At 39.9% G+C, this 27,734-nt stretch overlaps 1 protein-coding gene across 1 annotated transcript in view; it reads right to left on the bottom strand.

Moving 5' to 3' along the window:
- wdr75 (WD repeat domain 75) overlaps positions 1-26,432 on the bottom strand; it is a 42,583-nt gene extending 16,151 nt beyond the window's left edge. The window contains exons 1-12 of the mRNA XM_059966858.1: positions 26,315-26,432; positions 21,496-21,625; positions 16,704-16,769; positions 16,530-16,617; positions 16,075-16,196; positions 14,735-14,805; positions 14,507-14,623; positions 13,289-13,377; positions 8,261-8,419; positions 6,141-6,200; positions 5,932-6,047; positions 1,005-1,180 (exon numbers count right to left, since the gene is read on the bottom strand). Coding sequence (XP_059822841.1) covers positions 1,005-1,180; positions 5,932-6,047; positions 6,141-6,200; positions 8,261-8,419; positions 13,289-13,377; positions 14,507-14,623; positions 14,735-14,805; positions 16,075-16,196; positions 16,530-16,617; positions 16,704-16,769; positions 21,496-21,625; positions 26,315-26,409 — 1,289 coding nt within the window. The 5' untranslated portion in view covers positions 26,410-26,432. The remainder of the gene's footprint in view (positions 1-1,004; positions 1,181-5,931; positions 6,048-6,140; positions 6,201-8,260; positions 8,420-13,288; positions 13,378-14,506; positions 14,624-14,734; positions 14,806-16,074; positions 16,197-16,529; positions 16,618-16,703; positions 16,770-21,495; positions 21,626-26,314) is intronic.
- Positions 26,433-27,734: the final 1,302 nt, after the last annotated feature.

The following is a 27,734-nucleotide window of genomic DNA, read 5'->3' as shown; positions in this document are numbered from 1 at the left end:
GACATTATGAGAGCTCCAACTTCAGATTTCAATTTTCAATGAACTATTTATTGATGGGTGTTTATAAAGGATAAATCCTTGCAGAGACCTGGGTGGGAAGGAACTGCATAACACCCCTTCCTCTAAAGGGAGATGCAATGTTTAAAATGAACATGGAATCTTAGTGGGAGACTTCCAGAATTTTAGTCAGGTTGAAGGGGCTGGTTGCACACTTACAGCAACATGCAGAATGACAAGAAGATCAAATTAGTGTGAAACACAGATGGGAAGATACAAATTCCACTTTTTCAGGCTGACCTCACACAATTAGAATATGAATTTAAATGGAATGAAGGGCCTAATATCACAATTATTGAAAGGGATCACGATAAATATTGACTGTGTGGATATTTAAAAGCCTGTTTGGGAATTTCCTGTTCTTGGCTCTTTTGCATATTTGACACCTCTATACTCAGGCATAAATACAATTGTAAAAGCACTGCTAATATTTCTCACAGCCAGAATTTACTGCCTTGACAAGCTGTCTCTTATTCTATTTGTAGCTACCTATCAGATCCTCTGCTGGTACTTTGAGTCAAAGAGTAGCACACTTAGAAATGACACAAATTTAATGTGTTGCTAATCATACAAAGTGATCTTTCACTGATGTTCCAGTTAGTCAAATTATTATCTGCAGTATTTCTTTCTGCTAAACTATATGTAATGAATGGGATAAAATTCTAAAGGTTGGCAAATGCCATCAATGAACAGCAACAATCATTTGTCAGAAATATCTGTTTCAAGGCCTCCGTCATGCCCAATCAAAGGAAACTTATTTATGTGACTTGAGCAAAAGAACTACTATCTATATTCAAGTATTGGTATTGTCAGAAAATCAATAAAGTACTTGCATGCTTAAAACAGCCATTATTAAAATAGAGATCAATCCTTTTAAATTCAGGATCTATTAATCATTCAAAAATTGGCCAGGTGCTGCTTTTGTACCACACACTGGGAAATATCACCTCTGCTTCTTCTCATTATAGGTCCAAAGCTTCATCTGTTGCTCAATGTCAGTTTCATCATCCACTCTTTCTTCCACAGTGACCAACCATGTACCATGCAGATCAAATGCTGCCTTGACAACCTTGGTCTGGTTTAGCCCTAACTGGTGGATATATTCCTCTTGCACAATATCTAGCTGTGAAATAAAGCAAAATAAAATTACTTTGACTATACTTATTTACATTAATTTGCAACATTTTCATATTTGGTGAACACCTGTTTGTAATGAAAATCCAGCAATTTACTAAAGCATCTAACTTTACCATAGAAGGAAAACAATGGAATTAATGCATTGATAACACACAACCTGGGATCAAACCCACTTGTATCATTTACTTCTGAAATCTTGACGTGCTATGAAATTGTTCAATCTAGTAGAAATTTTAATTCTTTTTTTCTATGAATTGTTAAGAGGAGCTGTGGTTCTTTTCTTATATTAGCTAAATATTATACTACACATGATTTTGACAGAGTATATTCTTTTCTTTGTACTTTTATTGAAATGTGTATTTGAGGTAACTTCTCTGACCTATATCTATCTTTATTTTTTTAAATAATAAAAAAAATTGAAAAAGGAAGTTCTATTTGAATAATATGAGTTTGTTAGCTCTAGAACAATTACACATGGGTCTCCATTTAAAACCACAGGGATCCAAGACCACAAACATGTACAATGACACAACTGAACCAACAATATCTATGGCAAAAACGCAATTTATAACACACTAAAGGAGGAAAGAATGGAATTACTGAAAAATTTTTACAATGATGAACCTGGCAGCCCACGGCACTGAAGTGAAATTAAAACGATCGATCAATAAAATGTTAATGGACGAGAAAATCAGAGGTCCATGAATCAGTCCTCATCAGAGAAACAGAGGTGGAGAGGGTCAGCAACTATAAATTCCTTGCTATCTTGGGCCCAGCATGAAAATGTCCTTATTAAGAAAGCACAGCAATGTCTCTCCTTCCTTACAAGTTTGCCAAGATTCAGCATGATTTCTGAAACTTTGACAAAGTTCTATAGATGTGCGGTGGAGATTATTTTCACTAGTTGCATAATGGCCTGGTATGGAAACACCAATGCTCCTGAACAGAAAATCCTCTAAAAAGTAGTGGATACCACCTAGTACATCAAGGGTAAAGCCTTCCCCACCACTGAGCCGATCTACATGAGTACTGCGCAGGAAAGCAGTATTCATCACTGAGAATGAATCTCAGGGTTGTATAGACTGCCTATAAAAAAGTATTCACCTCTCTTTGAAGTTTTCATTGTTTTGCAACATTGAATCACAGTGGATTTAATAAGGCTTTTTTTTGACATTGATAAAAAAAAACCTCTTTCATGTCAAAGTGAAAACAGATCTCTACAGAGTGATCTAAATTAATTACAAAATATAAAACATAAAATAATTGATTGCTTAAGTATTCAATCCTAGGCCTTGCATAAAACAGGAGGGACACACAACGCCATGATCAGAGATTTCAGGATGTTGAGGTGAACAGAGGAAAGAACGAAATGTAAAATAAATTAGAGTGACAAACAACAGAAAATCTGGAGGTGCTGGAAATCCAAGCAACACACACAAAATATTGGAACAACTCAGTAGGCCAGGCACCATCCATGGAAAAGGTATTTCTGGCCGAGACCCTTCATCAGGACTCAGAACTAGAGTGGGTGAGTTCAACCTGTGATCAAGTGTGAAAAATGGAAGAGGGAGGTATGGAAGGATTAGATCAAAGGAGGAAAAGGGGACAGTTAAGGCAGATTTTCAGTTCATAATTTTGACAGCTACAAGAACCAAGAAAATGAAATATTGTAGCGATGTGCTACACACAGCGCTGAAATAACGACACGCAGTCGGTAACTCATTTCGAGACTAGTTTATTCAAACTTCACGGTGCTGGCATTTAAATCCCTAGTGCCCGACCTCTCCGGGCGGAAATGATGTCGGAGGTGCATTACCAAAGTCTCCCCCCGCATGCTGGCTATTTGTGAGTCGGTTCACCTGCGCAGAAAGGAGGTCGCCACATAATCATCTAGTTTCGATGAGTCCTTTTTAGCATTTGTCAATTATGACAACAGGTTCCATCAAAACCTGGCTACTGTGCTCTACCCCTTTAACACATTACTGAAGATCGGGAAGAAATGGCCATGGACAAAGTAGTATGAGCAGGCTTTCCAAAAGACAAAGGCAATGGTGACATCGGGCACTATACTCACACATCATGATCCACATTGTCTAGTGAAGCTTGCCTGTGATACCTTGCTTATGGTGTAGGTGCAGTCATGTCACGTGTTATGGGTGATGGAAGTGAATGCCCCATGACCTTCGCATCACATTTCCTTACCCATGCAGAGAAATATTATGTACAATGCCTATCAAAAGTATTCACACCCCATCCCTGAAAGTTTTGTGTTATATTGTTTTACAACATTGAATCACGGTGGATTTAACTTGGCTTTTTTGACACTGATCCACAGAAAAACACTTCCAGTGCCAAATTGAAAACAGATCTCTACAAAGTGATCTACATTAATTACAAATATAAAACAGAAAATAATTGATTGCATAAGTATTCACCCCCTTCAACTCAGTATTTAGTAGATACATCGGCAACAATTACAGCCTTAAGTCTGTGTTTCTATCAGCTTTGCACATCTAGACACTGCAATTTTTTCCCAATCTTATTTACAAAACTGCTTAAGCTCTATCAGATTGCATGGAGATCATGAGTGAAAAGCCCTTTTGAAGTCCAAGCACAAACTGATATCTGGACTCTTGACTTGGCCACTGCAAGACATTAACTTTGTTGTCTTAACCCATTCCTATGTAACTTTGGCTTTATGCTTGGGATAATTTTCTTGCTGGAAAACGAAACTTCTCCAAAGTTACAGTTCTCTTGTAGACTGCATCAGGTTTCCCTCCACCTTCACAAGCTTCCCAGGGCCTGCTGCACGAAGCATCCCCAGAGGATGATGCAGCCATCACCATGCTTCACCGTAGGAATGGCGTGCTTTTGACCTGTGGTGTTTGGCGTACAGCAAACATAGCGTTTTGTCCGATGGCATAAAAGCTCAATTTTGCTTTCATCAGACTATAGAACCTTCTTCCTGCTAAATTCAGAGTCTCCCACATGCCTTCTGGCAAACTCTAGCCGAGATTTCATGTGAGGTTTTTTCAACAGTGGTTTTCTCTTTACCACTGTCTCATAAAGCTGTGACTGGTGAAGCACCCAGGCAACAGTTGTATGCAGTTTCTCCCTTCTCAGCCACTGAAGCTTGTAACTCCTCCAGAGCTGTCATAGGTCACTTGATGTCATCCCTGACTAGTCTCCTTCTTGCACAGATTGCTCAGTTTTTGAGGATGGCCTGGCCGAGGCAGATTTACAGCTGTGCCATATTCTTTCCATTTCTTGATGACTGACTTTAATTGTACTCCATGGGATATTCAGTGATTCGGAAATTGTCTTTTATCCATCTCCTGACTTGTGCTTTTCAATAACCTTTTTGTGAAGTTGCTTGGACTGATCTTTTGTCTTTATGGTGTAGTTTTTGCCAGGATACTGGCTCACCAGCAGCTGGACCTTCCAGATACAGGTGTTTTACTATATATAATCAATGGAAACACCTTGACAACACACAGGTCTTCAAAAACAAATCTCCATTTAACTAATTATGTGACTTCAATAACCAACTGGCTGCATCAGTGATGATTTGGTGTGCCATATTAAAAAGGGAGGGTGAATTCTTATAGGGGCTGTATGGTGAGATGTATGTACTTCTCCAGCCCTTGACCTTTCCCACCCACCTCACTAGTCCCTCCCCCCAACCTTTTAATTCAGGCATCTTTCCCTCTCTGTGCTGAAGAAGGGTCTTGGCCCAAAACGTTGACTGTTTACTCTTTTCCATAGATGCTACCTGACCTGCAGAGTTCCTCCAGCATTTTGTGTGTGTTGCTTTGATAATAAATATACTTTGAACTTTGGTGGTACACAAAGCCACAGATTTCAACTTAAAACTTGCTTTATTTTTGATTTGGACCTCTGCAGCAACTATCTTCAGAATGCAATCTAAATATGAAATTATCTGTTCAAGATTTTTTGGTGAACATTTAGCCTATAGTTACAATAAGACACAATCCTGATTACTTGACATTATCATAGCATTGGAAAGAGAAGTTATAAAACAATTCACCAATTTTTGACAATTCTATTATTGTATAAATCCAGTGTTGCACAAATCCTAACAGCTTGCACTGCATATCCTAGGTGCAAGAATTTCATTAGAAATTACTTGAGACATCAATACCTGGCTGAAGATTATTCATGCCACCAAGCTATTCCATGGATTGAATCTAATCAAGGGTTACTTAAGGCAAAAATAATAAGCAGTTTTAAATTAGTGTAAATTCCATAACCCTACAACTGCTGCAAAATCAAGCATTGTTCAAAACCTTAAAGACTAACCAAAAAATATCAATTTCAACATCTAGCTAAACAACAGCTGAAACAAATCTTTGACCCCTCCAGATTATATGCAGACAAGGTAACTACACCATGCAGTTTATGTTTCAGAATACACATTAATGTTCAAACTCCAAAATATAACAACTCTATTATTTGACTTAAAAGAAAATATATTCTTTAAAACAACCTAAAGATATGCCACACAAAATTATTTTAAAATATAACAAATGGAAATGCACATGCTCTTTCTTTTAAAAAGAAAGCAAACATAATTTAGGAAACTAAATTATGGAAATCTTTTACAATAAATTTACATGTACAGGACTGGTACAGTTACTGGAAGCAATTCATGTAAAATGTAGCAGGTTGATTTTAAAAAAAATAGCAAAGTTCTTTGAAACAATTGCACAGACTTACATTGTACAATTGCTTGTCAGTCTGAAGTGAGTAAAACTGCAAATGCCCTGGTTTTCCATTTAGAACCAAAGCTTTGCTCCTTGGATCAATCATCAAACCAGTCAAAACTTCCTGACCTAGGGGGGAAGATAGACAAAAATCAGCAAGATCATACTAATGAGATTACAGTGAAATCAAATCCAATTAAATGTTGTTAAATGTCAACATACCTTTAACCAAACCCTGAATTATAGCAGAGAGCCACAGATTGCTTCTTATAATAACTATTCCTGAAAGAAAAATCGTGTTGCATTAAAATATAGTTACAAAGCATGCAGAAAATGGGCAGACAGTTGTTTTAGAAATTATACAGGAAGGCTAGAAATCATATAAAGAAACAAGGGTGCTAATTAAACCTGAAACACTGTTATATAAATGCACATAGAGAAGTTAAAAAGTCACAAGGGAACGTAAACTGAGAACAGATCCAGAATGCAAGTGGAGATTGGTGTGGGGGTGGAGGTGGTAATTTGGTGAAACTGAATCCTTAAAATTCTTTGGGATGAGGTGTTCGGGAAGGAGATGAAAACCCATACTCAATGATTTAGGAAGAGCCTCTTGCCCTCTGCCATCAGTCTTCTGAACAGTTCAGGGAACCCAAGAACACTACCTTGTTATTTCTTTTGGTTTTGCCTATTTATTCGATAATTTACAGGAATTGTTCATGTCTTTGTATTCTACAGCTGCCGCGAAGCAAACTTCACACCATGTAAGCCAGCAATAATAAACATGATTGTGATTCTGAGAAGGACAAGAAGGGATCTACAGTAACCTTTCACTTGTGAAAGCTTTGGACTAGGTTGCTATGCTAATATGCAAATAGGATAGAGAACAGGATGAAATAGGTCAGGGGAGGTGGGGGGGAAGTGACCTACTGAATATGAAAATAGAGAAGCAGACAAATAGTACAAAATTAGATTGATGACCAAGTCAGAAAAAGGACTATGTAAAGAGAAACAAAAGGAGAAAAACATTAAAGGAAGAAATCCACATACCCATTTTGATTGTTGTTATAGACAAAGGTGGAGAACCCGATGGAATAGGCAGTGAAAATTTATTAATTAGTTCAAAATTTATGGGGTAGGTTTCAAAATGGTATGGATTCAAAAGTGTCATAGGCCTGAAATGTTCTTAGAATCCCTTCTCCAAATGCAGTAACCTATTACAACAGTTTCCTTTTGCAGCTCTGAATATCTGCAGCATCACTTTAAATTTTGAAGAAAAATAGAGCAATCATTGATCACAGTCATATGTGCTATTTGAAAATTGTGTTTAACTAAATGGTATCACAGGACCCACGACTGTGCTAAATAAATTAAACAATTATTGGGCTTGGGAGAACAACAACGTTGTCATTAATGTGGTGAAAATTTTACTTTGAGTAGGAAAAACTGCGATAGAATGCAAGCTCATGACACTTTGCTTAGAGAAATTAGAAAGCAATTGTTCACCAATTAGTGAGCATATATAATTGATTAAATGTATTACTTATACATTTATGAATGACGTACAAGTAAGCAGTATGAGGAGTGTAAAACAGAAGGTCGATAGCCTTGTGACAGTTCCAGAACATTAACTGTTTCTCACCCCACCAATGGTACCTACCCTGTTGAGTACTTTCAGGAATTAGTTATTTCAGAACTTTGTCTGAAAAGTACCTTCCCAAAAGGAAACTTATGGTAAAAACAGAAAATAGCACGTTAAAAAATGGGCTTGTTTTACAACCCTGTACAAGATAGTATTAATTAAATGGAGTATTATGCTTTCCCCAGAGAATGGTGAATCTGCGCAATTCTCTGCCCAATGAAACAGTGGAGGCTAACTCAGTAAATATATTTAAGACAAGGTTGGATAGACTTTTGCATAGATGGGGAATTAAGGGTTTTAGAGAAAAGGCAGGTAAGGTGAAGATGAGTACATGGCCAGATCAGCCATGATCTTATTGAACAATGGAGCAGGCTCAACAAGCCAGATGACCTCCTTCTGCTCCTATTTCTTATGTTCAGTTTACAATTAAAATATATTTCAATATCTCAGAGTAAAAAAAAATCAGTTATATATTAAAAGCACAAAAATAAGATTTAGCAGTAAAATATAAACAGAGTAACAGATAAACCTTAACCCAAATGAATAAATACAAAATTTGATAAATCAAATGACTATTTTATAATCTAGTAAGCTGCAGAATTTTAAAAACTTGTTGATCAATGCCAGAAATAATGGAAAAAGCTTAATATAAACTTCAATTTTACTTTAACACAAATAGTCCTGAGAAATAATCTGTTCTTACTATTATCACCATGGGATGTGGAATGGAAGGCACCATCGGGAGAGGTTGCAATATGCTCAATGGCATCACCAAGACGAGGTAGGAAGTCTTTCTTTGATTCTGAACCAAACCACCACCGAACTAAAACAGCCTCTATTCCGCCACTCAGCAAAATGGTACCTACAAAACATAAATGCAACAAGAAAAACGATCGTTCAAGAACAACTTTTTCAAGCCTTTTACAAGCAACCATCATGTAAAGATTACATGGCTACAAAACATCCCAGCAAACTAAAAACTAGGAAAAGAAAAAGTCCAAGTCACATCTCGCATTGCTTGTAGCTTCCCCTTCTACTCTGCCTCTCAAAACTACATAGAGTAATTAGGTTGGCTCATAAGAGTGTCATTGGGTCACAACAGACTTTCCCAAGGTCAATGGAAACACTGTAGCGACCCACTTCCCAGCACACTCGAACCGGCTCACAGCATGCAGGCACAAAGGCCAGGTCTGCAACAAAAGGAGAAAAGCCTGCGGGGGTTTGTGAGTACGTGTCCCTTGGAGCATCCGCGCCCGGGGAGGGCGGGATGAGGGAGGCTTTAAAGCAAGGCTATGAAGTTCGAATAAAATTATCTTTGACTGCGGTTTACCGACTCCGTGTCGTTATTTTAGCGCTGCTTGTAGCACACCGCTACAATTGGTGACCCTGACTGTCCAAACGATTTTTGGACCGGAGATGACCAACGCCGCATCTGTTCATGTGGTTTCACTGAAACTGCCAAGCTTCTGGATGCTACGACCTCACCTATGGTTCCAGCAAGCAGAAGCCCAATTCTACGTTCGGCAGATAACCTCAGAGGACACCCGTTACTACTACGTGGTGAGCTCCCTCGACCAGGACACAGCGGCCCAGGTTGCGGAGTTTGTACAGTCTCCCCCGGTGGACAAGCTTCCCTGGTTCCTACTCGGCATCCGCACGACACCCAAAGACAATCTGCACGACTCGTCGGCCGAGTTGGTGTACGGCGCACCCCTGGTCGTCCCTGGGGAGTTCATACCAACCCCAAGGGGGCAAGGGGAAGAACCCGCAGCAGTCCTGGGCAGACTACGTGAGAGGCTCGGTGACTTGGCCCCCATACCCACTTCGCAGCATGGGCGGGCAGAACCCGACCTGCGTACCCAAAGACCTGCAGAACTGTAAGTTTGTGTTTGTATGAAGGGGCGGGCATTGGCCACCGCTGCAACGACCCTACAAGGGGCTGTTTACCGTGCTCCGGAACAACGGGTCCACGTTCGTGCTGGACGTTGGGGGGAGAGAGAAGGTTTTCACGGTGCACCGACTCAAACCGGCCCATGTGGACCTGGCGCAACCGGTCGAGTTTCTGGCACCTCGGCACAGAGGCCGACCTCCCAAACAGTTTCTGGCCCAGACTGTGGACATTGGGGGGTGTATTGCCGGTTCTGGGGGGGGGTTATGTGGCGACCCACTTCCTAGCACACTCGAACCGGCTCACAATTAGCCAGCATGCAGGCACAAAGGCCATGTCTGCAACAAAGGGAGAAAAGCCTGCGGGGGTTTGTGAGTACGTGTCTCTTGAAGCATCCGCGCCCGGGGAGGGCGGGATGAGGGAGGCTTTAAAGCAAGGCTATGAAGTTCGAATAAAATTATCTTTGACTGCGGTTTACCGACTCCGTGTCGTCATTTTAGCGCTGCGTGTAGCACACCGCTACAACATCAGCTTTATCTTTTGGTTTGCAGGTCAGCTCATTTCTGAGTTCTGTACCTGTTTGCTAAAATAAAGAGCTTGGAGATCATCTGCAGGTCAGGTGACAAAGCATCTGACCTCCTGCCCTGCCACTGGATTCACTGCTGGTATACAAACCTGAGGGACTAGGTGCATTGTGATGCAATTCTATAGTTTTTCACAAGCCTTATGTAACTTGTGTGGTATGACTCCACTCATTTGAATGAAATCAATGACTGATTCAAATTGCAGCCCAGAGGATAGGTTCAGTTTTGTTTTGTGTTTTTAATTTATAACAGTTTCCAGTATTAAGTACATTGCTTTCCAAACTTTTTAAAAAAGCTCTTATTGCTTAAATCTATTTGAATTAGCTTTAAGTATATCTGATTACAAGCAGTGATTGATTGGACTGCCAGTTGTTCCAGGCCAGGAGCTGCTCAAACTGCTTTGGTGTTTAGCTGTGGCACCCAGGCCTCCAGATCAAATAATCCTGCATGGTTTTCCAAGATGAGCACACCTGCTGGAAAAATATGAGGTAATGTGGATGCAAGTATGGAGCAGAGTGGCAATTACTTAGTGAAGTCATTCCTGAAAAAGGAAATCAGTAACAATACCCAACAACAGCGCAGCTGTCACTCATGATTTGGAATGTGAACATAGAACACACTCCTTGTTACTGTGGTGCGCCACAGTACCACTGAGGTTGGTGCGACGCTATTACTGCTTAGGGAGTTCAAAGTTCAATTCACTGACTGGAAGAGGTTTATACCATCTCCGAGTGACTGCATGTGTTTCCTCCGGATGCTCTCATTTCCACTCACAGTCCAAAGACGTACTGGTTAGTAGGTTAATTGGTCACCGTGGTGAGGCTAGTGTTAAATAGGTGGGTTGCCAGGTGGCACACCTCGTGAGGCTGCAAGGGCCCGTTCTGCGCTGTATCTCTTAAATAAACTAAACAACACCACTTTAGAACAGGCCCTTCAACTCACAATTTTGTGCAGAACTGATGAAACTAGTAATCAAATGGTCAACTAAACAAATCCCTTCTGCCTACACTTCTTGTACATTCCCTGACCTATCTAAGAGCTTCTTGAACACATCTATATACTCACTTCTGTTATCACCACAGGCTGTGCATTCAAGGCACCCAACACCAGGTGTAAAGAAAAACTCGTTCCACTATCTCCTTCAAGCTTACCCCCCCCTCACCTTAAATGCATGCCATATAGTAGTAGACATTTCAACCCTGGGAAAAAGATACTGTCTGACTACTCTCTCTATGCCTCTCATAACCTTACACACTTTGATGAGATCTCCTCTCAGCCTCTCCTGATTGCACATGCTCTCTGATCCTGAGAAACCTCTTCTGCAGCCTCTATGTCCTCCCTGTAAAGGAGCAAACAGAAATGAATGCAGCCTAATTAGTTTTATAAAGCGGCAACATAACGCTCTGACTCTTGAACTCAATTCCTTGTCAAATAAATGGAAAGCATTCCATAAGCCTTTTTTTTAAAACCACCTCATCAACCTGTGTAGCCACTTTAAGGCAGCTATGGACTTGGATTCCAAGATACCTCTGCACAACAAAACTATTAAGGGTTTTGCCAATAACATTGTACCTTTACACTTGATCTCCCAAGGTGCAATACTTCATTTTGGTTAGGATAAAGTACACCTGCCATTTCTCTGGCCATATTCAATGGTTCAATTTAAAATCAGAGAATGTATACAATATACAAACTGAAATTCTTAACTGAAAGTAATTTGAAAGATTACTTTCTCCGTTTCATTTGGAAATATTTCATGAGTCCTTTGAGAAGGGTAGTTTACCTTCTTCCTTTTATGAAACATATATTTCTTTAGTCCTTAAGAAAGATAAAGATCCTACTGAATGTTCATCATATAGACCCATTTCATTAGTAAATGTGGATGCAAAAATTCTCGCTAAGATAATGGCTAACCGCTTGGAAAATATTTTAACTGAAATCATCTCTATGAAATTCTTACTCTTCAGAGACATCCACGAAACAGAAGAAAAACCCTAACGAATGACAGGAAACATTAGAACCCAAAGAAAATTTGCAACTGATCTACTGCACATCCTGCCGTACCCTTTGCTGGTCTTCAACACCACCAATTTTTGTAAACTTACTAACCCACCATGCACATTTTCATCCAAGTCTCTTATATACATCACAAACATCAGAGATCTCAGTGCAGATCTGTATGGAACACCACTTATCACAGAACTCCAGAAAGAACATGCCCCCATTAACTATTAACAATAACCATGGTGTTATGACCATTCACTATGGATCCCATATACCTTAAACATCTGGATTAGTCTCCCATGAGGGGCCTTGTCGAACACCATACCAGATTCCAGGTAGACTACATCCACAGCTCTACCTTCATTTCCTCAAAAAACTCAATCATGTTAGTCAGATATGATTTACCCTGCATACAGCCATGCTGACTGTTTCTAATTAGGCCATGGTTTTTCAAATACTCATAAATACTATCCATAAGAATCCTCTCTGGTTGCTTCCCTACCACTGAAATATGATTTTTTGATCAATAATTTCCAATATCATCACTATTTCCCTTCTTGAATAATGGAACAACATTTGCTACTTGTCAGCACTCTGGGACTTTGCTTGTGGCCTGAGAGGACAAGACAATATTGGTCAAGGCCTGGTAATCTCATCTTTATTCCTGAGAAAAAGCACAGAAAACTTGGCTAACACAAGGAAATCTGTGGATGCTGGAAATTCAAACAACACACACAAAATGCTGGTGAAACACAGCAGGCCAGGTAGCATCTATAAGGAGAAGCACTATCGATGTGTTGGGCCTAAGGGTCTCGGCCCAAAACGTCGACAGTGCTTCTCCTTATAGATGATGCCTGGCCTGCTGTGTTCCACCAGCATTTTGTATCTGTTGTTTGAAAACTTGGCTAATTTTCCGCTGCATTTCTGAGGGAAAAGGTGGTACAGTGGTGCAGCCCATACAACTTAGACAGAGTTTGTTCAAACAGATATTAGGAAATAGCTAGATATTAAGGAAATCATGAGATATGGCGATAGTGAAAAAACATTGCTAGATGACCACCTATGATCCTACTGAATGACAACAGGTTCAAAGCAGAAGACCTGGTCGTGTTTCTATTTATTTTTGTTTACCTGTACTTTGTATTTGTTCTAAAATAAACTTCCTAAACTTGCTTTAAATAGTAATAAGGTGCATTAAGACCCGTTGACTAACTCCCAGAGATTTAGCCTAGAAATCAAATTGCTTGTTTCCTACCTTCTGTCGAGAAGATCAAGTCATTGACGGCCTCATGGTGCCAATGCAATGAAGAGTACGTATACTCCTTTTTATCATTAAATTTCCACCTGTGAATTATAAATCGTCAAACAATTTGCAGAAGTTAAAGAAAAGAAACAAATTTTCTCTCATTTAACATAATAAAAAAATGTTGAAGCTGGAATAGCTGTTTGTAGTGTGTACCTCAAAGTTACATGATTGCTTACATGACAGGTATTTAATTAATGTTTCATAGTAGAACATGTCCAGACATTTTTTGATTCATGGCACTAGCACTGTGGCTCATTTGCTAATAGGCTGTGCTGTTCTGAAGATTATAATGTCCTAATTTTATTTATTTTTATATATTATTTATACAACACCACAGGTTAAATTTATAGTCTGAATTGAATTATGCTTTCTTAATTAAGGTTCTGGATAAATATGTAAAATATTTTCTTTCTGTTCACTTCATTTTTAAGTATATGAAAAGCTTTTACTTCTAGTTTTGTATAGTGTATGTATCATTTTGTTATTTGCATTTTAGTTTCCTAGAACTAGTTATTAATTGAAAATGCTGGACCAACAGTTTATTAAATTGACTACATATCATGTGTAAAATATTGTCTGAGAGAGTATTATACACTATGATTTTCTCAACAAGTGATGCCTTTTGCAGCCATGCACTCTATATTACAGCGTTTACAACTGAGGAGACTGTGGTTTTGTGTAGATTTACAGGCTGTAAAACTAAATGGCAGGGCCGGAAGAGTTAATAATGAATTCCAATGGCCATATTATAGCCAGAACTATTTCTTTAGGCCATTGTCAAATTAACGAGTTCAATCACACTCATTACAACTTCATTTACAGGATTCAATTGAAATCCAATTGACCTGTGTCAATTGTTTAGTTTATGTAACTTCATAAGCTCTTGACTAGTTATTGCTATTTGCTGATAAAATTAAAGGTAAAACCAAGAACCCAAGAGTCCCAAGTAATAAGTTTTATTATATTGCTTGCATTTTGTTAATGCACATTTGGAGATAGAATAGAGAATTCCTCTATGAGCAATACATAACAAAATCAGAAATAGTTATTCCAATATCAGTATGTAAGAAGAAATGACAACAAATAGCAGAAAAAAACAAACAAATCTGATTGCATGCTGGCAGCCAAAGGTAGATGAATTTAACCTAAGTAATAAAAATACCATACCAGAGACGGATTTTGCCATCTTGGTGACCTGTTGCTATGCAGTCTTCCTTTGGATGACAGGCTATACAGGTGAAGGCATTAGTGCTTCTTTTGCAATATTTGGCACTCAAAGGAAACCTCAAACCAAAGCAGAATTATTATTGTTTCAATTGTAAACCAGGTTTTCCAGACTTGTTTCACATTATAAAAGTAATATACTTGAACATCTATGTATAAATCAAAGATTACCTTAAGTGCTTTTTCTTCTTGAAGAAAAACACTTGGAGCTCAAGTTTTTTAACTGAAGCAACATATGCACCCTGATGGAAAAATGAAGACAAAATGTTTTGAATAAAGGAACCTCGGCTCTGGGCCTCACTGATCAAACAACCACTTATTGCTCATCCCCAAAGGGCTTCGAGAAGGTAGTGGCAAATTGCCTTCTTGAATCTCTGAAGTATTTCTGGTGAAGGTATCCCCACTGTCATTGGATAGGGAGTTCAGGAAATTCAGGATTTAGACCATTTGATTTTGACAAAACAGCAAAGCACCTCCAGGTCAAGAAGTAGCTTGGAGAACAGATAGTGGTGTTCCCTGGTTATGACATTGGGAGATGCATGTCTCAGTAGCCTAGGCAAGAGCCATGTTGTTGTTTTCTAGATGGTACATGCCACAGCCATTGCACTTCAGTGGTGAGGGAATTTAATATTTAAGATGTCTAATCAAAAGAATTGCTTCATTCTGGAGAAAGTGATTTTTTTGGGTTGTCACAGTACAACAACACAGAGAAATGAAGAGCATTCATCACACTCCTGATTTGTGCTACATAGATAAGTCAGTCAACATAGGTTACCAAGCATCTAACCTGCTCTTTTGGCCATAATATTTAAGCAGTTGTTTGCTCCAGATGAGCTTTTGCTTAATAATTACCCACAGGATATTGACAGTAATTAGACTCTCCCTTCTTGGAAAATATTGCCTTAGATCTTTGTGGCATAAGTGATACCTGCCACTTTACAGATCTTCTGTCAATATGAATTAGGTTATTCTGCTGCAGCTATGGACTGCATCAATTGCTAAGGAATTGTGAACAAAAGAACAATGCGCATCAGTAAACATTTATATTCAGACCAGCTGAAATAAAATTCAACTGAATAAAATTTGTTTAGAAATGTAATTTCTACATCATTGTAGCTACCTCATTAAGTACTGAAATCTTTGTCAGAGATACACGAGTAACCAATACTTGCTTTTCTATACCCGCATCATTTCACTCTTAGTAAACAGTCCAACACCAAACAAATGTTCTTGTAATTCACCCATATAAATAGAAAAAAATTATTTTTGCTGTCAACTTGTTTAAGAAATTCCCCAATGGAAAGAAGCAGCAACCTGAATTATAATTTTCCACCTCCCACAAATAAAAATCAGATTACTTTACAATGAAATGTAAATATCCAGATTAACATCATGATTGATGCAAAGTACAAACTGCTTTTAATATTGGTAACTTTGATATACTATTTTGACAATTAATTCAAATTACATAAACAATCACATTTTCAAGCTGGAAAATCAAAGAGTCATACCTCTCTTCCAAAAGCAGTTAATTTTGGTGACTCACATACATCTTCCAAAATGACAGAAAATTCTTTTGCATCAACTTCTTGGGAAGTTGACTTAGGCAGATTGACGGACACCAACTGAAACACTACACAATACAGATTACAAATCAATCATTAAGTATGCCACATAAAGTATCAATGATCAGATGCATTTCAGAGGGATCTGAACATTTATATTAACAGCTTTTAAATCTTAAAAAAATACTTGTAAACACCTAAAATTAACAATAATTCCAAAATACCTTCATTCCCATTTTCAATTAATGGTCTGAGAAGCTAAATGCAAGTATAACCAGCTCAGCTCAGAATTCCTGCACTCTGACCTCAGACTCACTGCTTGAGTCCACCAGCAGATATCCCAATTTAAGATCATTCCTTAACATTAACAAAAATAAACTCAGATTATGCTGTTCACTGACCTTTAGCACTTGGAATAATAGCAAAGATTGTGTTTGGACCAACAGCAGGTGTGTATAAAGCAAGTAGTTTAACATTCACTGTAAATGTCTGGATGGAAGAAAAAAAAGTAGGTATGCATGTCTTTAAATAAAATTGATTCTTCATTCTATGATTCATAACATTGCACCACTTACTCTTATTAAGATTCCATCAGTGAAGTCCCAAAGTTTGATGGTGCCATCCAATGATGCAGAGTATAGCTGTCAACAAATAAATAATAGCTACAAATTTAAGACAATCTTTACAAAATACTTATGCTTACTTAAACTTTTGATACAAGTGTGAGTCATTATTTAAGATCTCATCAATATCTCGAAAAAGGGCCTACAAGATCATCTTTCAGGATGGAATTCTACTTGGTGTATGAATGTGGAAGGCATTTTCCTTTCTACTAAAAAGAAAAAAGACAATAACACCAAGATTCATCTTGACTAAAGATATAAAGTCACGTTTTGAAACATAGAAACATAAAAAAAATCTACAGCACAATACAGGCCCTTTGGCCCACAAAGCTGTGCCAAACATGTCCTTACCTGAGAAATTACCTAGGGTAACCCATAGCCCTCTATTTTTCTGAGCTCCATATACCTGTCCAGGAGTCTGTTAAAAGACCCTATCGTATTTGCCTCCACCACCGTCGCTGACAGCCCATTTCATTCACTCTCCAATCTCTGCGTAAAAAAACTTACCCTTAATATCTTCTCTGTACCAAACTATGCCCTCTCGTGCTAGCCATTTCAGCCCTGGGGAAAAGCCTCTGACTATCCACACAATCAATGCCTCTCATCATCTTATATAACTCTATCAAGTCACCTCTCATCCTCCGTCGTTCCAAGGAGAAAAGGCTGAGTTCACTCAACCTATTTTCATAAGGCATGCTCCACAATCCAGGCAACATCCCTGTAAATCTCCTCTGCACCCTTTCTATGGTTTCCACATCCTTCCTATAGTGAGGCGACCAGAACTGAGCACAGTACCCCAAGTGGGGTCTGACCAGGGTCCTACATAGCTGCAGCATTACCTCTTGAACTCAATCCCATGATTGATGAAGGCCAATACACGATATGCCTTCTTAACCACAGAATCAACCTGCACAGCAGCCTTGAGTGTCCTATGGACTCTGACCCCAAGATCCTTCTGATCCTCCACACTACCAAGAGTCTTACCATTAATACTATATTCTGCCATCATATTTGACCTACCAAAATGAACCAACTCACACTTATCTGGGTTGAACTCCATCTGTCACTTCTCAGCCCAGATTTGCATCCTATCAATGTCTCGCTGTAACTTCTGACAACCCTCCACACTATCCACAACACTTCCAACTTTGTGTCATATGCAAATTTACTAACCCATCCCTCCGCTTCTTCATCCAGGTCATTTATAAAAATCACGAAGAGTAAGGGTCCCAGAACAGATCCCTGAGTCACACCACTGTTTGACCGACCTCCATGCAGAATATGACCCGTCTACAACCACTCTTTGCCTTCTGTGGACAAGCCAATTCTGGATCCACAAAGCAATTTATCCTTGGATCCCATGCCTCCTTAATTTCTCAATAAGCCTTGCATGCGGTACCATATCAAATGCCTTGCTGAAATCCATATACACTACATCTACTGCTCTACCTTCATCAATGTGTTTAGTCAGATCCTCAAAAATTTCAACCAGGTTCGTAAGGCATGACCTGCCTTTCACAAAGCCATACTGACTATTCCTAATCATACTTTACGTCTTTCAAATGTTCATAACTCCTGTCACTCGACTTACCAACCACTGAAGTAAGACTCACTGGTCTATAATTTCCTGGGCTATCTCTACTCCCTTTCTTGAATAATGGGACATCAGCAACTCTCGAATCCTCCGGAACCTCTCCTGTCCCCATTGATGATGCAAAACTCATCGCCAGAAGCTCAGCAATCTCCTCCCTTGCCTCCCACAGTAGCTTGGGGTACATCTCATACGGTCCCGTGACTTATCCAACTTGATGCTTTCCAGAAGCTCCTGCACATCCTTTCTTTCTACCAATATGAAGCAAAAATCTAAATTCTGCACCAGAGGACATAGGACATAGTTAGAGAAACTATCCAGATCTACAAACTGGTCCTTTCAGCAAAGGCTCGAAGTCTTGTCTAATTCCTCTTGAAGGGCACAAGGGAACATGTCTCCATTATATCTCCAGTTCCTACATTCTGTGTAAAATAGTTCTCTTAACTTTTCTCTTAATTCTCTTTGCTTTGTTTTTAACATTCATGTCTTCTAATCCTTAATCTTCCCATCCATATTGCGACCCTAGTCCTTCAATTCAGGAATAATTCCCATAAGCCTTTCCCTGACCTTCTCTAATATTTCTGTTCACTTCCTTCCTAACATTATTCAAGTTGTGGTTTCGCTAGTGTCTTATAAAGAGTCAGCTTAACTTCTCTGCTTTTATATTATGCCTATATTGATAAAGCCCAGAAACGTGTATGCTTCATGAACTGTTTTCTCAGTCTGCCCACAACTTTCAGTGACGTGTCTATACATATGCTGCTATGCTTTATGAGGCTACAATATTTTTTAGAAATGTATGTTCTCTCCAATGTCTTTCCACATTCTTCCACACAAAATGCATCACCTCTGCACTAAACTTCATCTGCCTACTCCAACTAGTTTTAAGTCCTGCTACAATCTGTCATTATCCTCTTTGAAAACATTAGTTTCATTTGTCAAATTTTGGTTCCAATTTACAGTACTTGGGTCAGTCCTTCTTTCAAACTTATTGAAATTGGTCTTTCTCCAATTAATCTTTTGGGCTTTGGATTTTCCTTTTTTCTAGCTCAGCTAACTCTTATCTCCCTTGAATGCTCCGCTACCAAAACTTAATTATAATGTCTCCTCTCAGAATAATATGCGAGTTGTTGCCAGCATGAAGAACGTGTAGGGTCTTACATCTTTAAGTTTACTTTGTCTTAAGATCATGTCTGATCTTGTGCTCTTGTCATTTCCATGTCCTTGGATCTTTGGCTAGAGTAAGTAGCCACTTTTTACTCTTTGAATATACGCAGGCATTCAGTGATGTTAATCTCTGGCGTTTTCTTATAACCAAGTACTTGTATTTCACTTTCTGAAGAAAATCACTCAGTTTGGTTGTAAATGGTCAATCCTTTAACCTCAGACTATGCCCCATTGTCATAGACTGCAGTCAGATGAAAAAGTCCCTCAGTATCTCAGTGATAAGACTGCTGAACAGATCCTGACCCGGATCTGGGCTGTACCTTCCAAATATCTGGACCTGACTTGCACTACCTTACTTTCCCTTTTCTATTTTCTAATTATGATTTATAATTAAAATTTTTATTATATTTACTTCGACTTCTACTTCAGGGAGTGCGAAGTGCAGAATCAAATATCAGTGATAATTGTACGCTCTAGTATCAATTGTTTTGTGACAATAAGGTAAAGTATAAGTATCTAACATCTCAGAACCTTGTTTGTCTCACTGAGATCACTTCACATTCTTCTAAAACTTTTGTGAATATAGGTGATCCTGAAATCTCTTCTAAGGACACCTACATTTTGAAGCATGCTGCACTGCCTGAGACACATACAAGAGAATATCTGCAGAGGCTGGAAATCCAAGCAACGCACACAAAATTCTGGAGGAACTCAGCAGGTCAGGCAGCTGCTATAGAAAAGAGTAAATAGTGAACATTTCAGGTTGAGGCCCTTCATCAGGACTGGAGAAAAAAGATAGAGTCAGAGTAAGAAAGTGGAGGGAGGGAAGGAAGGACTACAAGGTGGTAGGCGATAGGTGGAACAGGGAGAGGGGGAGGGGAGAAGTAAAGAGCTGGGAAGTCGATTGGTGAAAGATTCTGAGAGACACATATTTTGTTCATTAGATAAAAGAACATAACTGCATCCAGTATGTCAAGTGTGACCATGCCAATCTGTGTATAAAGGAAAGCAGACTTTCATCATTTTGCCCCACCTCTTTGCAAACCCCATGCATTCTTAACTGCTAGCTGTAAGTGCATGTTTACTTGTTTTGTCATGAATCTGTATACAAAGATCCTTATGGCCATCAACATTTACCTGTCTCTTTCCATTTAAAGATATCTATGTTTCTTCCTACAAAATTATACTGCAACGCTTTTAAGACTGCAGTTTGAGGAAAACATCATTGAGGTAAGGTGCCTAAAATTAATCTATCAGTTATTTCACCTTAGAAATAATGTTCTGACAGATCAAACAATTTGGTGAAAATTTACTTCAAGAAAAACTTTTTTTGATTACATTTTGATTAACTGGATAGAACTGAAACATAACTTTCCATTTATCCATTTTCTTCATATTAATAGATATACAGATACTTTATTGACTCCAAAGGAAATTACAGTGTCACAGTAGGATTACAAGTGCACAGATATAAATACTGGAAAAGAAGTAGAAAGAATAAAAAATAAGTTACCACAAAATGATCTAACGGGGGTGGGGGGAAGGGTGTCATCACTTCCCCGGCTTTAGGTTGACTCTACTTATAGATTCCAATGGCCAAGGGTAAGACTGACCTCATATTGAGCTGTTTGGAGCAATGCAATTGTCTATTACTAAATGTGCTCCTCTGTTCAGCCAAGGTGGTACTTTGGTGGTGAGAAACTTTGTCCAGAACTGCCAGGATTTTCCAAAGGACAATTGACACCACAGTGACTGCATCATGGCATTGACAAATGCTGCCAAAGGATTTGTGAATAGATTTTCATTTGTTCAAAGGAAGAAAATAAATTTAGTGCCCATTGAACTCTGGCCAAAGCTGGGCACCAGGTTAGGTACTGTTGAGTGAGCTCATCATTGGCTGTAGCATTTTCTGTGTTGCATTTGTGATTAGTTCATAAAGTACTATTTAGGATGCTCTGTTGTAATGACTGGTTAAAATTTCCTTACCTGCAAATGGTTTTGTGGATTAAGCTGTATGCCTGTAACCAGATTCTTATGACCTTGCAATTCCTGTATACATTCCTCTGTGGTAGTGCTATATACTTTCACAAGATCTCCTGATGCACAAAACAAATATCTGCAAAATAGGAAAAGGAATTAATTGAAAAATGCAAGTTCAATTTATTTGTGTTTTAATAAACATGGACATAAAATTGTGTATCACATTACCCAATGGTTACAATGCTAAACTTAAAAGGCAAAGGTATTTACTATACACCAATACAATGTGTCTGCTGTGTCTAATACAAAAATGTTTACAGATGCAGAACAATGTTACACAGAAAGGAAGAATTATACTTATACGCAGTACTGAATTAGAAATCAGCACACACTGCTCCAAAGAGGGAGCAACACAGAAACTTTACAGAGTTTTGAAAATGTTTTCAAAAGATGCACAATACAGCAAGGGAGAAAATGTCTTTTGGGAGAAACTCCATACCAGGCCCAATATCAAAACACAGTGTTTTGCAAAGAAGAAAGCAATGTATATAAGTGAAAGAACTAAAGAATGCTTAAGAGGCTGAATAGCTGAAATAGGGCGAGGAGAGAGCTTGGGAGTATTTAATGATGAGTAGGAAAGCAAAAAGTTCAATGCTTAAGGAAATTAATCAATAAGCACACAAGTGAGGTACTATACAGCACAGAGTTCAGATCTGAAGCTAGGTGACAGCAATGGAAAATCATGTAATGGATCATGGGAGGATAAATAGATCAGGTTTTAAATATTAAAAATAGTGTGATGTTAATGGGATGGGGTTTGTCCAAAGCAGGCAAGTCAGAATAGAGATAAGGAGATTGCAGATGCTGGAATCTGGAGCAACAATTTGTTGAAAAACTTCATGGGTTGGGCATTATCTGTGTCTGTGTTTGTTTTGTTTATTTGCTTTGTTTGTGGGATTAAAGAAGTTTCAGGTTCTTGGGTTGAAACCTATAATCTGATACAGGAATTCAGAATCAATCATCCTGATGGTCTGGATTCAGTAAGGGAAACTTATAGGTTCCAAATTCACCTGAAGTTTAAACAAAACAGAACACTCGCTTTAATAAAGGGCCACTATAAAATCACTAGTACAGTTTATACCACAGCCAAAGCAGCTCATTTTTGAGATCATGGGTATATCTTCTTTGAAGGACAAGATAATTTTACTGCCAAAAATAGTTTGCTCTAGGAAGGAGCTCAGCAATTGTAATGCTCTGTATTACACTTCAATTATCATTCTACATTAGTTAACTGAAACAAGTCAGAAAAATCCATTAATAAAAAATACCAAACATTCTGTAATCTTTCTAGCAAATTACATCTCTACATTTGTTTCAACATTTTAAGCAAGATTAGTGTATTATTTTTGTTTTGTACAATTTTAGAGTGAAAAAAAGGAGCACCGTGCAAAAGTTTGGGCACCCCAAGAGATTTTAGCTCTCAGATAACTTTTACCAAGGTCTCAGACCTTAATTAGCTTGTTAGGGCTATGACTTGTTCACAGTCATCATTAGGAAAGGCCAGGTGATGCAAATTTCAAAGCTTTATAAATACCCGACTCCTCAAACCTCGTCCCACCAATTAGCAGTCATGGGCTCCTCTAAGCAACTGCCTAGTACTCTGAAAATTAAAATAAATGATGCCCACAAAGCAGGAGAAGGTTATAAGATAGCAAAGCGTTTTCAGGTAGCTGTTTTCTCAGTTCGTAATGTAATTAAGAAATGGCAGTTAACAGGAATGGTGGAGGTCAAGTTGAGGTCTGGAAGACCAAGAAAACTTTCCAAGAGAACTTCTCGTAGGATTGCTAGAAAGGCAAATCAAAACCCTTAATTGACTGTAAAACACCTTCAGCAAGATTTAGCAGACTCTGGAGTGGTGGTGCACTGTTCTACTGTGCAGCGACGCCTGCACAAATATGACCTTCATGGAAGAGTCATCAGAAGAAAACTTTTCCTGTGTCCTCAGCACAAAATTCAGTGTCAGAAGTTTGTAAAGGAACATCTAAACAAGCCTGATGCATTTTGGAAACAAGTCCTGTGGACCGCTGAAGTTAAAACAGAACTTTTTGCCACAATGAGCAAAGGTATATTTGGAGAAAAAGGGTGCAGAATTTCATGAAAAGAACACCTTTCCAACTGTTAAGCATGGAGGTGGATCGATCATGCTTTGGGCTTGTGTTGCAGCCAGTGGCACGGGGAATACTTCACTGGTAGAGGGAAGAATGAATTCAATTAAATACCAGCAAATTCTGGAAGCAAGCATCACACTGTCTGCAAAAAAGCTGAAGATGAAAAGAGGATGGCTTCTACAACAGGATAATGATCCTAAACACACCTCAAAATCCACAATGGACTACCTCAAGAGCAAGCTGAAGGTTTTGCCATGGCCCTCACAGTCCCCTGACCTAAACATCATCGAAAAGCTGTGGATAGACCTCAAAAGAGCAGTGCATGCAAGACGACCCAAGAATTTCACAGAACTAGAAGCCTTTTGCAAGGAAGAATGGGTGAAAAATCCCCCAAACAAGAATTGAAAGACTACAGAAAGCACTTACAAGCTGTGATACTTGACAAAGGGGGTGTTATAAGTACTGACCATGCAGGGTGCCCAAACTTTTGCTTTGGCCCTTTTCCTTTTTTGTTATTTTGTAACTGTAAAAAATGGAAATAAAAAAGTAATCTTGCTTAAAATATTAAAGAAATGTGTCATTTTTAACGTTATGCCTTTTGGAAATCAGGTCATCTTTTACTCACTTAGCTATTCACAGTAACAGAAATTTTGACTGGGGTGCTCAAACTTTTGCATGCCACTGTATGAATTCAGAGATGTGCTTGACAGAGTAAATGCAGTCTCAAATTAAAGGGTCACTTGTTCTATTCTATTTGCTGCATTACAGGAAGGTTATAGACGCTTTGGAAAAGGTGCATAAGAGGTTCACCAGGATGATGAGGTCGTCTAGATTAGAGACCATCAGATATACTTAGATAGCTTTTTCTTAAGTTTCCTAGGCTTAAGGGTGACCTGACGTAAGTATATAAAATTATAAGAGGCATAGACAAGGTAGATAGGCAGGGACTTCATTTTAGGATAGACATGTCAAATACATGTCAAAAGTAAAGGAATACACAACACCTGAAGAAACATGGGACTTGTAACTTGTAAGAAACCGAGAGAAGTACAAACACTGATAGGTTATTTTGCCCTTGGTACAGTCTCAATCACACATGAAAATCAACAAGATGAAACTGAAAGCCACTTTCCTGCAGTAGCTCCAAATCCCACAATTTCCTTAACATCCAAAAATCTGGTGATTTTGTTTTGAATCATCACTACGAGGATCTACAGCCCTGGGAATTCCATGGATTCACCACTTGGAGCAACAAGATTGCTCATCTCAGCCCTTATTCTGAGATTGCTTCCAGATTCCAGACTCCTCAACCAGAAGCTCTCAGCGTCAAGCCTGCCCAAACTCTTGAGAATTTTGCAGTTTCAATGAGATCTCCTCTCATTCTTCTAAACACTAAAGAATACAGGCCATACGTCTCCAATCTTGACTTGCAAGACAAACTAACATTGGTTACTGGGTTGAAAATTAAGTGTAACGATAAGCTGATATTTTTCAGGTTTGCATGTTCGAGTGGGATGACACTGCAATTAATATTGTACACCAGCCTTTCATCATACGTATTAAAGATTTAGCAGGCGGCGGGAAGGGGGGCCTATTTAGAGAGGGAAAGAGGAGGAGGGAGTCAGAGAAGGGGAGAATGGCGGTGGGAGGGAAGGAGACATGAAATGCCATATTCCCACATTTAGAGATGATGCCAAGCCAGAACAGGTCTAGTGAACTTCTGCCACATTCCCCCAATGGGAATTAAATGCCCTTTTGTTTTCAAACAAGGAAACCAAAACCAGATCTAATACTCCAGTTGAAGTCCCACTGTGGCCCTGTACATTTGCAACAAAACATATTTACTCAAGTACATATAAGAAAGAGCAAATGATGGAACCTGGAGCATCAGAACATGTAGGCTTTTGACTTGAAACAGTTTGTTGCTATCTTTACTTGTGTACCCATATTCTTTCATAATAAATGATTGTCTGAATACTATGTCCCTTCCTAATCACTTGCTGCCCCTGTGTTGGCCTTCAATGATTTGAAGCAATGTTATTCAGGTCTCTCTGAAATACAATCCTCCACCATCTTGCATCACTTATGTTTTGTGAACCAAAGTTGAAAACTCAACATGATACCGTACGTGTGGCCTTACCCATTCCATATGTACAAACTCGTTCGATGTCTATTTACATCTTCCATCCTATTTACAACTAATTAGTTTTGTACCATCCATAGCTGTGGAAATATGACATTCTCTCCCTCGACCAAATCATTGACACAGATGTGATATCCACTAGCAGATTGTATTTATTCCCATAAGGTTAGTATGCCAGTCTTAAAAAAAAATATTGGGACACTTTGCTCTTTACCAAATATCCAAAACTCAATGCATGTCAGTAATATTATTCTAGCTGATGTAGTCACATTATTTGTTCTGATCGAAATCTTGCTCTAATGAATAGGTTCGGTAAGGCTGTCCTGCTCTGCGTAAATTGGCCGGTACTTTTTCCACTACAGAAGCCACTCTGTGCAGGACACGCAGCCATCAGTCGGCCCTCCCCCATTCCCCGCGTGGCTGGGGCAAGCCACTCGCCGGGGCAGATCCTGCGCCCACTCCCCTCTCCCCGATCGCCTCTGGAGCCCGCGACACCACCGCACTAAACGCTCACTTGCTGTCGGTCGAAAAAACGGGCTTGCGGTAGTTGATCTTGTTGCCTCCGTAAGAAACCAGGCGCACCGACGGTGCGACTACGGTCTCCACCATCTTGCCTGACCTCCGACCTCTGACATCACGGCGCATCGGAACCTCCTGGTCTGGGCAAATGAAATGATTGGACAGGAAGGAGGGGCGGGACAGACGGTGAGTGACACCGGATGGGCGGGATAGACGGTGAGTGACACTGATAGGTGGACAGACGGTGAGTGACACTGGATGGGCGGGACAGACGGGTGAGTGACAATGATAGGTGGGACAGACGGTGAGTGACACTGATAGGTGGACAGACGGTGAGTGACACTGGATGGGTGGGACAGACGGGTGAGTGACACTGATAGGTGGGACAGCCGGGTGAGTGACACTGATAGGTGGGACAGACGGGTGAGTGACACTGGATAGGTGGACAGACGGTGAGTGACACTGGATGGGCGGGACAGACGGGTGAGTGACACTGGATAGGTGGGACAGACGGTGACTGACACTGGATGGGCAGGACAGACTGGTGAGTGACACTGGATAGGTGGACAGACGGTGACTGACACTGGATGGGCAGGACAGACGGTGACTGACACTGGATGGGCAGGACAGACTGGTGAGTGACACTGGATAGGTGGGACAGACGGTGACTGACACTGGATGGGCAGGACAGACTGGTGAGTGACACTGGATAGGTGGGACAGACGGGTGAGTGACACTGGATAGGTGGACAGACGGGTGAGTGACACTGGATGGGCGGGATAGACGGGTGAGTGACACTGGATAGGTGGGACAGACGGGTGAGTGACACTGGATGGGCGGGACAGACGGGTGAGTGACACTGGATAGACGGACAGACGGTGAGTGACACTGGATAGGTGGGACAGACGGTGAATGACACCGGATGAGCGGGATAGATGGTGAGTGACACTGATAGGTGGGACAGATGGTGAATGACACTGGATGGGCAGGACAGACGGGTGAGTGACACTGGATAGGTGGACAGACGGTGAGTGACACTGGATAGGTGGGACAGACAGTGAGTGACACCGGATGGGCGGGATAGACGGTGAGTGACACTGATAGGTGGGACAGACGGTGAGTGACACCGGATAGGTGGACAGACGGTGAGTGACACTGGATAGGTGGATAGACGGTGAGTGACACTGATAGGTGGGACAGACGGTGAATGACACTGGATGGGCAGGACAGACGGTGAGTGACACTGGATAGGTGGACAGACGGTGACTGACACTGGATGGGCAGGACAGACGGGTGAGTGACACTGGATAGGTGGGACAGACGGGTGAGTGACACTGGATAGGTGGACAGACGGGTGAGTGACACTGGATGGGCGGGATAGACGGGTGAGTGACACTGGATAGGTGGGACAGACG

Source organism: Hypanus sabinus, chromosome 4, assembly GCF_030144855.1.
Source record: "Hypanus sabinus isolate sHypSab1 chromosome 4, sHypSab1.hap1, whole genome shotgun sequence".
In the NCBI taxonomy this organism is placed as follows: Eukaryota; Metazoa; Chordata; class Chondrichthyes; order Myliobatiformes; family Dasyatidae; genus Hypanus; species Hypanus sabinus.
This window is presented reverse-complemented; position numbering and strand designations above follow the sequence as displayed.